General features: G+C 44.2%; 1 protein-coding gene across 6 annotated transcripts; it reads left to right on the top strand.

Annotated features, from left to right (window-relative positions):
• The first annotated feature begins 1,074 nt into the window (after positions 1 to 1,074).
• Positions 1,075 to 11,831, top strand: tcf20 (transcription factor 20). Of its 6 annotated transcripts, none has more exons than XM_083677262.1 (5): positions 1,075 to 8,611; positions 9,008 to 9,101; positions 9,315 to 9,364; positions 9,554 to 9,654; positions 10,297 to 11,831. In XM_083677262.1, the coding sequence occupies exons 1-4, from the start codon at positions 1,124 to 1,126 to the stop codon at positions 9,611 to 9,613; spliced, it is 7,692 nt and encodes a 2,563-aa protein (XP_083533388.1). In that variant the 5' UTR covers positions 1,075 to 1,123; the 3' UTR covers positions 9,614 to 9,654; positions 10,297 to 11,831. The 6 variants fall into 6 exon arrangements, with proteins under 6 accessions (XP_083533388.1, XP_083533387.1, XP_083533384.1 ...); XM_083677261.1 differs by having other exon boundaries at positions 10,292 to 11,831; XM_083677258.1 differs by having other exon boundaries at positions 9,315 to 9,378.
• The last annotated feature ends 417 nt before the right edge of the window (positions 11,832 to 12,248 follow it).

The raw sequence follows: 12,248 nt of genomic DNA, 5'->3' as shown, positions 1-12,248 counted from the left end.
CAAGAGGAAGATGATTAAATTGAATGCCTTACTTGGGGATGTTATTATGGGAGTAGATAGAACTGAATAATGAGTGACAGAAAAACATGATAAGGTAAGAAAGAAAAATGCTTTGGATATAGAAGATATTATTGAAAAAGAGTGAACAAATATAGGGTGGAAAAGAACAAAGTTTAGGTGAAAAGAAGGCAAGAACAGACTGGGGACCAAAGACTTTTCTACAATCCAACTAAATACAACAACAAATCACACAAGCAGTATTTGAAAAGGAATGAAAGGAAGAGAGCAAAAAAAAAAAAAGTATTACTCTGCAACAAAGAACAGACAACAATGTCAGTTGGATAAGCCATAAATGGCAGTTCCTATTAGGTGAATGTATTGGTTAGTATTACTGAGGATTTTTTACACAGGTGCAAGCCAAATACATACAAACCTACAAGAGTGAAGTATTCTATTTCACGTGCTCCTGCCAGAACTGAAGAATTGCTGTGACAGCAGTCCGGCAGTCTTAAAAGGTTGCAGTGACTCCTGACAAGATTTTTGCACACGGTACGCCATTTAATCCCACTGCAATTGAATTTCTGAACTCTGTTTGCTTGTGCTCTTATTACAGTGGAAAATAATTGTAGGCTTATCATTTGAAGTTCTGGTGTCTCTGCTGCACTTGATATTCTCACCTTTTTAGTGCCAAACCGCTACAGCTTCATGGTGATGATTGCAGCGTCTGTATTGTAACTTTTTTTGTGAAACTGCTGCTACAGTCAGATTCTCAGCTCTTGTTTGTTTTAATTTGAACTCAAGACTCCAGCTATGATAACTGTTTTCTGAATTTGAACCTACACTAGCCTTTTATCATCAGCAGATTTCAGAAGTGCATCTTTTTTTATCATCTTCTACTGCCCCAACCTCAGTGTCATCTTAAATTGCTGCTACAAGTGAGATAATACCACCTGTGATATATTTGCCTGCTTCAACTCTTTACTGGACGTAGTTGGAATTTCCCTTTAAAGCCAGCCTACATACCGTCATACATTTTTTTGTATACACAGTTACTGCCATAGGCCTCTGAATCATTCCTCAACATATTAGCATTTCAGTTGGGAGTAAATAAAAATAGAAAAAAATGCAAAATTTTCCGAACAGCCCGGCACCTCCATCTCTTCCTCCTGGATTTACTGGTAGAAGTGGCGGAGGGCCCTCTTACCCACCACAGTCAACAGATCCTCAGATATCTCCTAGGATGACAGAAGACTACACCGGGATGCAACAGCAAACACCCCCAAATCCCCAAAGTCACAGTCAACACCTCCTCCATCGAGGACACCATCACCCTAGTCAAGCTGGCCATATGCTTGCCTACGGTGCAAGGAACAGAGTGGCTGGGGAACCATCACAGGGTAATATTCACGGTGGCAGTAGCAACAACCCTTACCGAAAGGAAGCAATGGATTATTATCTTTCAATGGGCGGAAAAGATAGACACAGAAGAGGAGGTATGGCGTATGGGGCAGGTTTTGGGTACTCTAATATGGATGGACATTTACCTCACCAGTACAGACATGCCGGATCTGGCTCTGGATCGTCCTCCGGAATGATGTCTCCTTATCCTTTGGACTATGGTTCCACCGCTGGCTCAGGTAGTAGCAGTGGCAGTAGTGGCAGTGGTGCTGGAGCATTTTCCCCCTCCCACCAGTACAACATGGGTCAGAACCCTGCAATGCAGCCAGCATCAGGGTCTCAGATGCAGCACCGCCAACATGGACAGAATTACCCCACTCATCAAGCTCTGCACCATGGACAGCAGCACAGGTCATATCCCCTCTCTGGACATAGAATGCCACCTCAGTTTTCACACTACTCCCCGCAGGGTAGTGCATCCACAGGGTCATCAGGAATGTACAATTCCCCACCACAGAGATATCATGAAGGGGCCAACAGTGCTGGATTTGAGCCTAAAGTTAACAGCTCTCCCAATGTGAACTCCACTTCAAATTCCATTCAAAGTTCAGCCACTACGAACAATGTTGGGCAATTGGAGAACGTTGCACAGAGTTACCACTCTTCAAGTTATCCTGCATATTCTCCACAAACCCATTCACTCCACAAGCAAGCAACCCTCCAGCACCGCAATTCTCAGCACAATCTAGGAGTCGGTTATGACAACTCTCTCAAAATGCAGCACCATGGCCTTCCACCTGGTTCTGTTTACTCAAAACATCACCAAGCCCCCAATCCTAGTTTACCTCATCAGGCGTCTCAAGAAATTGCCAAATCTCCAATGCACTCTCAACCCCAACAGACCCAAATGAACCAAAACTTCAGTCCAATATCGAACCCCTCTCCGGCTGCCTCAGCAGCGCAGTCCCCCAGCTGTAGCTCCTCCCCTTCCCCTTTGATGGGTGTGTCGGAGGGACATGGAAACCCCTCATCCCATGGTCCGTCACATCCTCCTCCACCAAACCCCCGTAGCAGTCACAGTCATGGTAGGTTATTGCAGACTATGCCTCAGTTGAGTCCCACACCCAACTCAAACAGCAGCATCAGTAGTTGTGGGAGCAGTGGCAGTCATAAAGCTGCAGTTCTAAATGCTGGAGGTGCTCACTCTATCTCAAACCGAGGGCGAATGGGTGCGGGCCATGTGATAGGATCACGTGAAGAGGGCTCAGCCTCTGTCTATCCAGTTTCTTCTCTTGACAAACTGCAAGACTCTGCCCTGAACAGTCTAAACGCCTTGACATCACAGGTAGCGAATTTACCCAATACAGTGCAACACATGCTTCTCACAGACACAGTACTGTCACATAAGAGGGGAAAAGATGGTGGACAAAGTCAAATGCAGCAGGCACTACAAGCCATGCCCTCTGGTCAACCGAGGAGTCGAAGTGTCAGTGCAGCCTCCAGCACAAGTACAGTCAGGGAAGGAAGTGGGATGGGTGGTGGTGAGGGTGCTGGCTCTGAGGCTGGAGCTGATGAAGATTCCTCAGTGATGTCAGACAGAGGACCATCAGGGGCCAAGATGGAACGGGATGAGCAGTTTTCTGAAGGGGAACACATGAGAATGAGGCAGATGAGTGGAGCAAGCAGTGGATCTGAACCCACTGGCTACTATCCTCAATCTCAAAGTCAGACGCCCATTGGTTCAAATCAAACCCAATCCCAGACAAGACCGAGTGATCAAATGAAGACGATGTCAACAGAATCACCAACAAATCAACGTAGTGGCAATTCACGGATTCCTCCAAATTTATCTGAGACAAAGAAAACTGAAACTCACACTCCCTCGTCATCATCTCCATCCTCTGCTCCTCAATCTGCTACGCCTGGTCCAAACTCAAAGTCTTGCCCTCCTGTTTCTTCTAATTTGTCATGCACCATTCCCTCTCCTGCTCCACCTTTCCAGTCAAACTGTGTTGCAGAGCCTGGTTCCACTGATGTTGATACAAAAAATGGCATTAGGAAAACAAGGGAAATTGGAGGAATTAAAGATGAAAGGGAAAAAGGCACTAACCAAGGGGAGGGAGATAGAGAACGAGAGGGACACATACGACAAGATGGACAAGATAAAGAGAATAGATTAGATGGATCATCCAGAGTGCATAATAAGAATGGTGATGGGAAAGAAGGAAAACAAAGAAAGACGCAAGATTTTGAGAATCCCAATCAAAACCTAAATGTTGAGGAACAGCAAAATGCTGGCGGAGTAGGCGTTATTGTCTCTACTCGTTCTGAGGTAAATCACCCAGAAAAAAATAGCCATCCACAAGACAACAGTATGGAGGAGAAACACTCACACAGCTTCTATAGAGAATCTAATGGAGAGGAAGGAATTGATCTGAGTGTATACTCTCACCATGAACCTCACCAGAAACCTAACTTTGGGAGGCCTCAAAATCATCCCCATTCAGGTCCCCACAAATATGGTTACCCAGAATCACCGTATGGTGGTGGCAATGCCATGAAAAACAGAGGGAGACCTGTCCCAGAGGGTGTAATGGGACCAAATTCAAGACACCAAGGCTTTCATCAGCCACAGCCTAACTATGGTCCTGTACATTCAAAGGATGTTGGAGGAACTTCAGTTGAGGGGTCAAAGAGAGGGGAAGGATTAGGAGCAAGGGGCCATGATGATAATTCTCAACTGCAGCAGCCATTTCCAAGCCTTTTACAAGAGGTTCTTCAGGGTTATCACTTAGACCGCCGCTATGGGCGAGCTGAGCAGGCACTTTCTGCCCATCTCCAGGCACAAAATATGACTCAGCACCAGTACCAATCTAGGCATCCTCATGGCATGGCTGAAAATATAAGAACGCAAACTGGAGTAGGTGAGGTTGCCCCCCATCCCTCCCAAATGACCAGCACAGCAAAGTCTCTTCAACCAAATCAGCGCCATGGGAGTGGGCCTGATTTTGGACCAGAACCTCCTCATCCCTCCATGAGGCCTGAAGTAGTAGGTTTTAAGGGATCACATAGTGCATCTGCAGAGAAAAACAAAATGGGTGTGAGTCACTCTACCCACGTATCACAGTCAGCAGAGTCTTTGCCATTACCTCCACCAAAGCACATCAACTTAGCTGACTATTCGTTACCTCAAAGAAAACTCCCTTCAAATATGCCCAGTTCATCATCAGCTGTACAAGAGCTTCTCCTGCAGGAAACAGAGCCTCTAGCTGGCGGTGTTGGAACAATCGGTCAAACTGAGTCTCAAATGCAATCAGCTTCTCTTTTACCCCCATCTTCAGAGCGGCGCTCTGTTATCTGTGATGTTTCTCCAAATCGCCGCAGTACACCAGAGAGAGACAGGGAAAGTGACAGAGAGAGGGAGAAAAGTCAGATTGGTGCCTCTTCTGTCATCCAACAACCACTTCCCTCTCCATCAGCAACAAATGAGCTAGGGAACTGTAAGGAGGAAATCAGAGATAAAAGAGAGGTGGAGATGGGGATGGCCTCAAAGGAGACCGTCACAGAGGTCCTAAATCTACAAGCTGATCATCATAGTGGTCTTACAGTGAAGGAAGCTGATATTGAATATCATAACAAGTCCCTACACCCCTCTGTGGTTATGAATTCAGACCCATATAGGAGAGGAAAGGTTGACTTGACTGCTATGGCCTCTCGCCATCCCCAGCATGCCTCTCACTATCCTCCTATCACGAATCCCCTGTCCTCACCATCAAGACGTCAGGCCTACCACCATGGTGTAGATTTATCTAGTGGTCATGCTAGTGGCTTTCCTGGATATAGATATAGTGATACAAGAGAAGGCAATATGATGCCACGCAACCCACATTTTCCTTCCCACCATCCCTACCACTCTTTATCCCCACAAACTCAGCTGCAAAATCCACAATCCACAAACAAATTGCAAATGTATCCTCACCCACATTCCTCTCATCACACCCATGACTTGGAAGACAGGCTCGAGTGGGCAACCAACATGAATAGACCCACCAAGGATATGATGATGCAACCTGGTTCTTCTCCAGGTAGACATAAACTGAGTCAATCAGAGCAGAGGCAGAGGATGCAGCCTCAGACTGACATGATGCTCAACAGACAACATTTAACGAAACAGCAACTTCCTCATCAGAGCGCCTACTATGACATGAAAATGTGGGAGTCAACACACTCTGGGAGAGAGAGTGCAATAATGTTGGAGGGTGACCCCTACCAGAGAAACCAACAACAACCTCCAACTGTTTCTCTTGGGTCTTCTGCCTCGCAGCTAGTTCCAACTGCAGACCCAAACATCATTGAGTTAGATGTATCTCGAGTAGTTAAAGAGGAAGTTGTCAAATCAATCCGTCCAACACCTGCACCCAACTCTATGAAAACTGCAAGTCATGGTAGTAATATCAGTGGTGATGTTAATTCAGTGATGCCACAGGGTCTTCCTCGTCACAATAAAACTGGGACTTCTGGGGACACAAATCCATTAATGTTGAGGAGGAGAGTACGTTCTTTCATTTCTCCTATCCCTGCCAAAAGGCAGCATCAGGATTCATCCCAGCAAAGGGGTGCCCAGAATTCATATCACTCTCCTGTGACCCACTCTGAATCCAGCCTACAAAATGAAGATGACTCTAGTTCAGACATACCTTGTCCTAGACTTGCTTCACCAACACCTGGGCAGAATACTTATTCACAGTCCTCGTCACCTTCGCATGGTAAAACAAAGATGTTGCCTGCAAGAAAAGGGCGAGGTTTGAAACTGGAGGCTATTGTGCAGAAAATCACACCAAATGTTAAGAAATCTAGTAACCATGGGGATGCTGAGTCAAATCATTATCCAGCCTTTTCAGAAATGTCACAGTTTAGCGACTCACAGGACCAAGACCTATCACATTTCCCAAGAGGGGATGAGGGTTATCTTGATGAAAGTCACTCCCTAAATGACATTATGCCCTACAGAGGGGTGGATGAGACTGGGCCATTACCCCCCACGGCATACCCCTGCGATCCTCACCAGACCTCCCAAGTTCTCAAACACGGAGCATCCGGAAATGTTACAAGAGCTTTGCAGCCAGATTTTGATTTTGGATTAGGGACTACAGGATCATCAGCATCAAGTGATAGAGATAAAGAGGACCTCAGGATAGCCACTGATTTCACCTTGCTAGGTCCCTTACCCCCAGCCCCACCGCTACCTCGTCCCGTACAGGGCTCCCCTCCACCATCTTCATCTGCCTTGTCTGATATTCAACATTTCACTAATACCTACCAGCAACTTGAGACTCGAAGAGGAGAACAGTCTGCTGCTAACCTTCTGAGACAAAAACTCCAAGAAAGTGGGATAGGCTTTGATGATTATTCAAGCAGCGACTATTATGGAACTACCCCACCCAACCATGGTCAGCTAGGCAGACAGCCCCATCAACTGTCCTCTGGAAGGTCCTCTTTGTCACCACAAGATTCCAAATCGTCAGAGGGTGCTGTCCCCAAAGGCTATTTCCCATCAGGCAAGAAGAAGGGAAGGCCTGTTGGAAGTGTTAATAAGCAGAAACGTGCCCAGGCCCAGGCTCAGGCTCAAGGTCAATCACAGAATTCGACCCCTGGTACTCCGTCTGGCCCAACCGCCACATCTCCGGCAGCTGCTGTCACCCCACCGGTAGCCCAAAGTACCAACACCACATCTTCAGACCCTGTAGCCTCTCCTGTGACTGATTCCCAAATGTCTCCTACTTCGATCCCACCAATCTTGACCCAGGCAGTTAAAGTGGATGCAGAGAGTGAGGACACTCAGCCCGAGATGGAGGTAAAGTCACACCGTCAGAGACAAAGGGTGAAAGACAAGAGTGCGGGGGAAGGGTTAAGAGGCAGACAGAGAAGGAGGAGAAGAGCACCAGCCGCAGTGACAGCCAAAGATGACCAGGAAGTAACTACAGGAGCAGGAGGAAATTCAAGCATCAGTGGAGCTTTCCCTGATAACAGGAAGTGTGCCTTTTCGCCATACGTCCATGTAGAGAGGAAAGTAGCAGAGATAGGAGCAGTGTGCACCATTGTGAACGCTGAAGAGGAGAAGATGAAGGGAGAGCGTGGCAGTGCAGTTGGAGGGAAAGCAAACAGTAGTGGAATTGAAGCTCTCTTGACTTCAGCTCTCACCTCTCAATTACCCAGGAGAGACAGAGAAATTGAGAGGGTGAAAGAGAAAAGGGAGACAGAGGACGTAGAGACTGCCCTCCAGACAGGGAAGGCTCTTCCTTCATCTGGGTACGTCGTCTCAGGCCCTGTGATTACTGAAACAAGTCATTCAGGCCGCCTTCTTTGCTGTCTCTGCCAGAAATGGGCCAATTACAAAAACCTTGGGGATCTCTATGGACCATACTACCCTCCTGACTACGCTGCGAAGCTTCCCAAGAATCAACCCCAGGTTCGATTGAGTCAAGCAACTCCTGGGATGAGTAGAACTGGGTCAAATCTAGATACCATTTCAAATGTGTTGACCATGACCAACCAGGAGACTCAACCACAGGATGCACCACCAACTATCAAGTCCTCAACTGATAGTGACTGCACTGTCAGCCATGCTACATACCCAACGTCCCCTGCTACCACAGTTGGCACTGCCTCCCCAGGAGGCGGAGAGGAGATGATGATGTTTCTAGCTGGCAGAATTGGAAACACCTCCACAGCACCTACCACCACCACCACCACCACCACCAATAAGATGACAGTTCTAAATTGGGACATGCCTCCAGAATTAAGACCAATACCTGAGCTAAGGAAACAACCTGAACCTCAAAACGAGATCTGTTACAGTCAACAAAACCAACAAAACCAGCAGCAACAGCCACAACAGATGGACGACTCTCAACAAAGGCCACAACACAGGAAGTTGACCTCACACCCACGTTTTAAACGGAGGCATAAATCCAGCGAGGACTCCCCAAGGATGGTGCCATCCAATAGTAAAGCCTCGTTGCCATTCCAACCGCCTCCCCCAACCCTAGATTCCCTGGGGCCTCTTGCTCAGCTGGCCCAACTCCCTCAGATGCCCATGGACCCAGAGGAACTGTGGGTGCATGAAGGATGCATCGTCTGGTCCAGTGGGGTGTTCCTGGTCAACGGAAGGCTGTACGGTCTACAGGAGGCACTAGATGGCGCCAGAGATACAGTGAGTGAGCTTTTATTTGATCTGATTTGTGTTGAGATTTTAATTGTGAGGTCAGAGTCATTTCATTGTGTGTATTTTAGCACCATAGTTTTATGTCATACATGTTCTCTCTAATCCAACATATTTTATCCTCTCTATTAGGCCTACAACAAATGTTTTTAAACTTTACTTGTATTGGTCAGCAATGTGACGATAATGATAATAACAATACTCGTACTGAATAGATCAATTTCTATCTTGCTTCAGATTTTGTGTAGTATATACACTGTAACTGTATATTGATTTTTTTTGTCTTACTATGCCCAAAACAGCTCTTAGATGTCTCCAGTTTTGAGATGTATTGATTTTCTTTGCTATTTTTTGTTCTCTTCTCTTTGTGTGTTATGTCTGCCTCAGTGCTGTTCGTATTGTGAGATGGTTGGCTCAACCCTTGGCTGTTATAGCAAAGGCTGCACACTGAGATATCATTACCTATGTGCCATGGAAGCAGGTGAGTACACTGCAACAGAACACAAGTACTTTCTCATTCACTCATTTGTTTGCATACCTCACGACTTCTATGCTGTGTCCTTGAAAATTCAGCTTAACCTGCCATTGAGAAATTCTGAAATTGTAAGCATTGAGTGTTGCTGTATAGGGAGATCTACTGAGGTGATGGTTTATGTTGCTCTCTTGGTGTTGACATTCACTTTCCTCTCCTCAGACTGCTCTCTGAATGAAGATAACTTCTCGTTACGATGTCCGAAGCACAAGGTAAAGAGGGAGAGGTTGGTTATCATATTATTTCTAGGGAAATACAATTTGGTGTGATAGTATTAATTAATGTTTAAAGAAAGTGCTTTCTCATTTCCTCATTACTACCCACCACCATAACGTTGATTGCACTCTAATGTTATCCCCCCCTCTCTTCCTCTGTCTTTCTCTCTTTTTCTCATTTTGCAGTTTCCCCAGAGCAGTAGGCCAGCCAAGTCTGTGTACGTGGAGCAGTCTGAGAGAGGATGAGAGAGACATAGAGGATGAAGAAACGCAGGAGTCTGGAATCGGTAAGTTCAGCTCCAGACTCAGTGGTGTGTGAATGTACTGAAATTAATGCTGCAAGGCTCCAATGATTTGAAATTAGTTATATTTGATTGGCAAGAGAAAAGTAGAAACTTCTTGTTCTGTTTGTTTGCCTCCATGCTCTTAGATTTATATGTTTTTTTTTCGCAAGAAATGTGTCCCATCAAGTGTGCCAATTATTATTCACAAAAAAAACTGTTTGTCTGTCGAAGATAAGGTTTTGTAGCCCAAGGCTGCTTATTGTTGTTATGTTTCCATAAAAACCCTCAAGTTAACATCATAAAGCTTAAATGTTACTAAATTAACACAATTTGATTAATTATTTTTAATTTAATTTCACATGTAGGCTTTGCCATTTTAATAATAGACCAGATGGGGCTATATTGATTGTGCTATGGTTGTCATAGATTTTTTAATATTCGTAGTTATGACCACACACACCACAGGGTAGTGCAATCCCTCTCGGGTCTCTTGTCAGTCCTGGCTCATTACTCATATTGGCCTCCAGTCCTCTGATAGGAATGCTTTTAGTGTTTGTATTTCATCCTCTGGACTTGTATGTCAACATTTGTGGACATTGTTGACATGCCAACACTAACGCAGTTGTGTTTCTTATCCAAGGTCAGCTTGGATGACGAAAAACGGAGGATTGTTGGTGAAGCAGCCCTCAGCAGGACAGGACGAGCATCGATGACAGATGGACAACAATGACAGAAAGGAAGGAGGGAATGTACAATTTCTGAACAGGAATTAACATAAAAACATTTAAGACAATGGAAAAAAGAAATGTTTTTTTAAAAAGTGAATTATCGCTCCATACTTTAAAAAAAGAAAAAAAATAGATCAAAGCAACGCAGAGGAAAGGGAATGAGAAAAAAAACAACAAAGACCAATGTAGGACAAAAGAGACATTGTGAGTGACAGAACCATAAGGAACTTCCTCTCAAAAAGAAGAAAAGAAATAAACTGCCTCTCTTGGCACTCTTTGCATTTCTGGAGATACCCTCAAACTGTTTGACTCTTCTTTCCATCACCACAATAATTTTTTCACTTGTCTTTTTTTTTTGTCCAAATGTTTTGGACCAGAGTATTGGGAGCAAGCCCTCAAGAGGACAGCGAGAGAATGTTGGGGTGAAAAGTTGACACTAAAGAAAGGAAAGAGGCAGTGTTTTTACATCCACATTAAGTAGTATTTTTGATCATATTCTTCATTATAATCGTTATTATTTTAATCATTATTATTATGCATCAGTATTTACTCTCAGAATTAAGTGGATGTATCGCAATTTATATTTGGAACATATCATGAATTGGACATCATATATTTTATCATTCCTGGAGAGGGAGGAGCCAGAATGACATCATTTGGAATGTCAGGGTCGAGTTGCCACAAAGACATTATATTGCCTTGGAGAATGGACATTTGTTGCCTTTCAAAGTGTGTGTGTGTATGAGAGTGAATGTGTGTGAAAATGTGGAATTGAGTGTCCATTTTGGTCCTTTGAAAAGTGTTCTTATTTTTCATCCTTGGGGTTTTTACGGTACAGATAGTATTCATGAAAAATCGAATGGACATGATCTTATTTTTCAAGCAGAATCTTCATAACGATGCTGAGAGACAAACTGAACGGTGACAAAAGAAGAGATCACACTATTGACTAATGCATGCCTGCCATCTTTGACCATGTTGATTGGGAGAAGACATCAAGAGACAGGTGACATGTAGAGGGGTGATATATGTAGTGTTCAGTCATTGGGTGGGGAATCCCACCTATCAAGGTCTTCTGAATAGGAAGTTACTTTTGTCTAACATAGATCGATCCTTCAAGCATTACCAAAACCTTTTGGAATCTAGAGGGTTATTGGAATGGTTGGGGATCTCCACCCTTAACTGTCGAACGAGGAGTCAGTATATCCAAGTACTTTTGAATAGGATCATTTCTCAATGACACTAATGGTTTAAATCGAGAGATGCTAAATCCATTCAAAAGAAGTGTTGCCATGAACTAAAAAAGTGAGTCGTACGTGGTGTTGTCTGTATCATTTTTTATTATTATTCTTGTAAAAAAAAAAAAAAAAAGTCAAACTGAAAGACAATTACTGTACACTATTGAAAACATGCTGTACTAGAAACCTGTCAATATGTATATGAATTATGAATACACTTACAAAATGCTTCAAAGAAGTTTCTTCCTACTTTTGAACTTTTCACATTGGCTTTTTAAGTCATTCAATTTTATTCTATTCCAATTTAATTCTATTTTCATATTTCATGTGTTCCCTCAGCCTAAGGTCTTTCTTTCTTTCTTTTTTTCTCATCCTTTCCCCACGCCTTTCCTATTTCTTCCTCCCCTACCTTTGTCTCTCTTTTGCTCTACCTTTTTCTCTTGCTGTGTCTCAAAAGGTCTACTGCGGAAGCTGAAGTTCACTGTTCACTACAGTATATTAGATCCAGGATTAAATCTTGGCCCCACAAATCAGACCAACCACAAACGTACTTACTGACTGTACTTACGTTACTAGACCCATTAATCCTGTCATAATATCAAAGGTCCCTTGTGAAGGTTTTAATCAAACT

This window comes from Argentina silus, assembly GCF_951799395.1.
Source record: "Argentina silus genome assembly, chromosome: 9".
Classification (NCBI taxonomy): Eukaryota; Metazoa; Chordata; class Actinopteri; order Argentiniformes; family Argentinidae; genus Argentina; species Argentina silus.
This window is presented reverse-complemented; position numbering and strand designations above follow the sequence as displayed.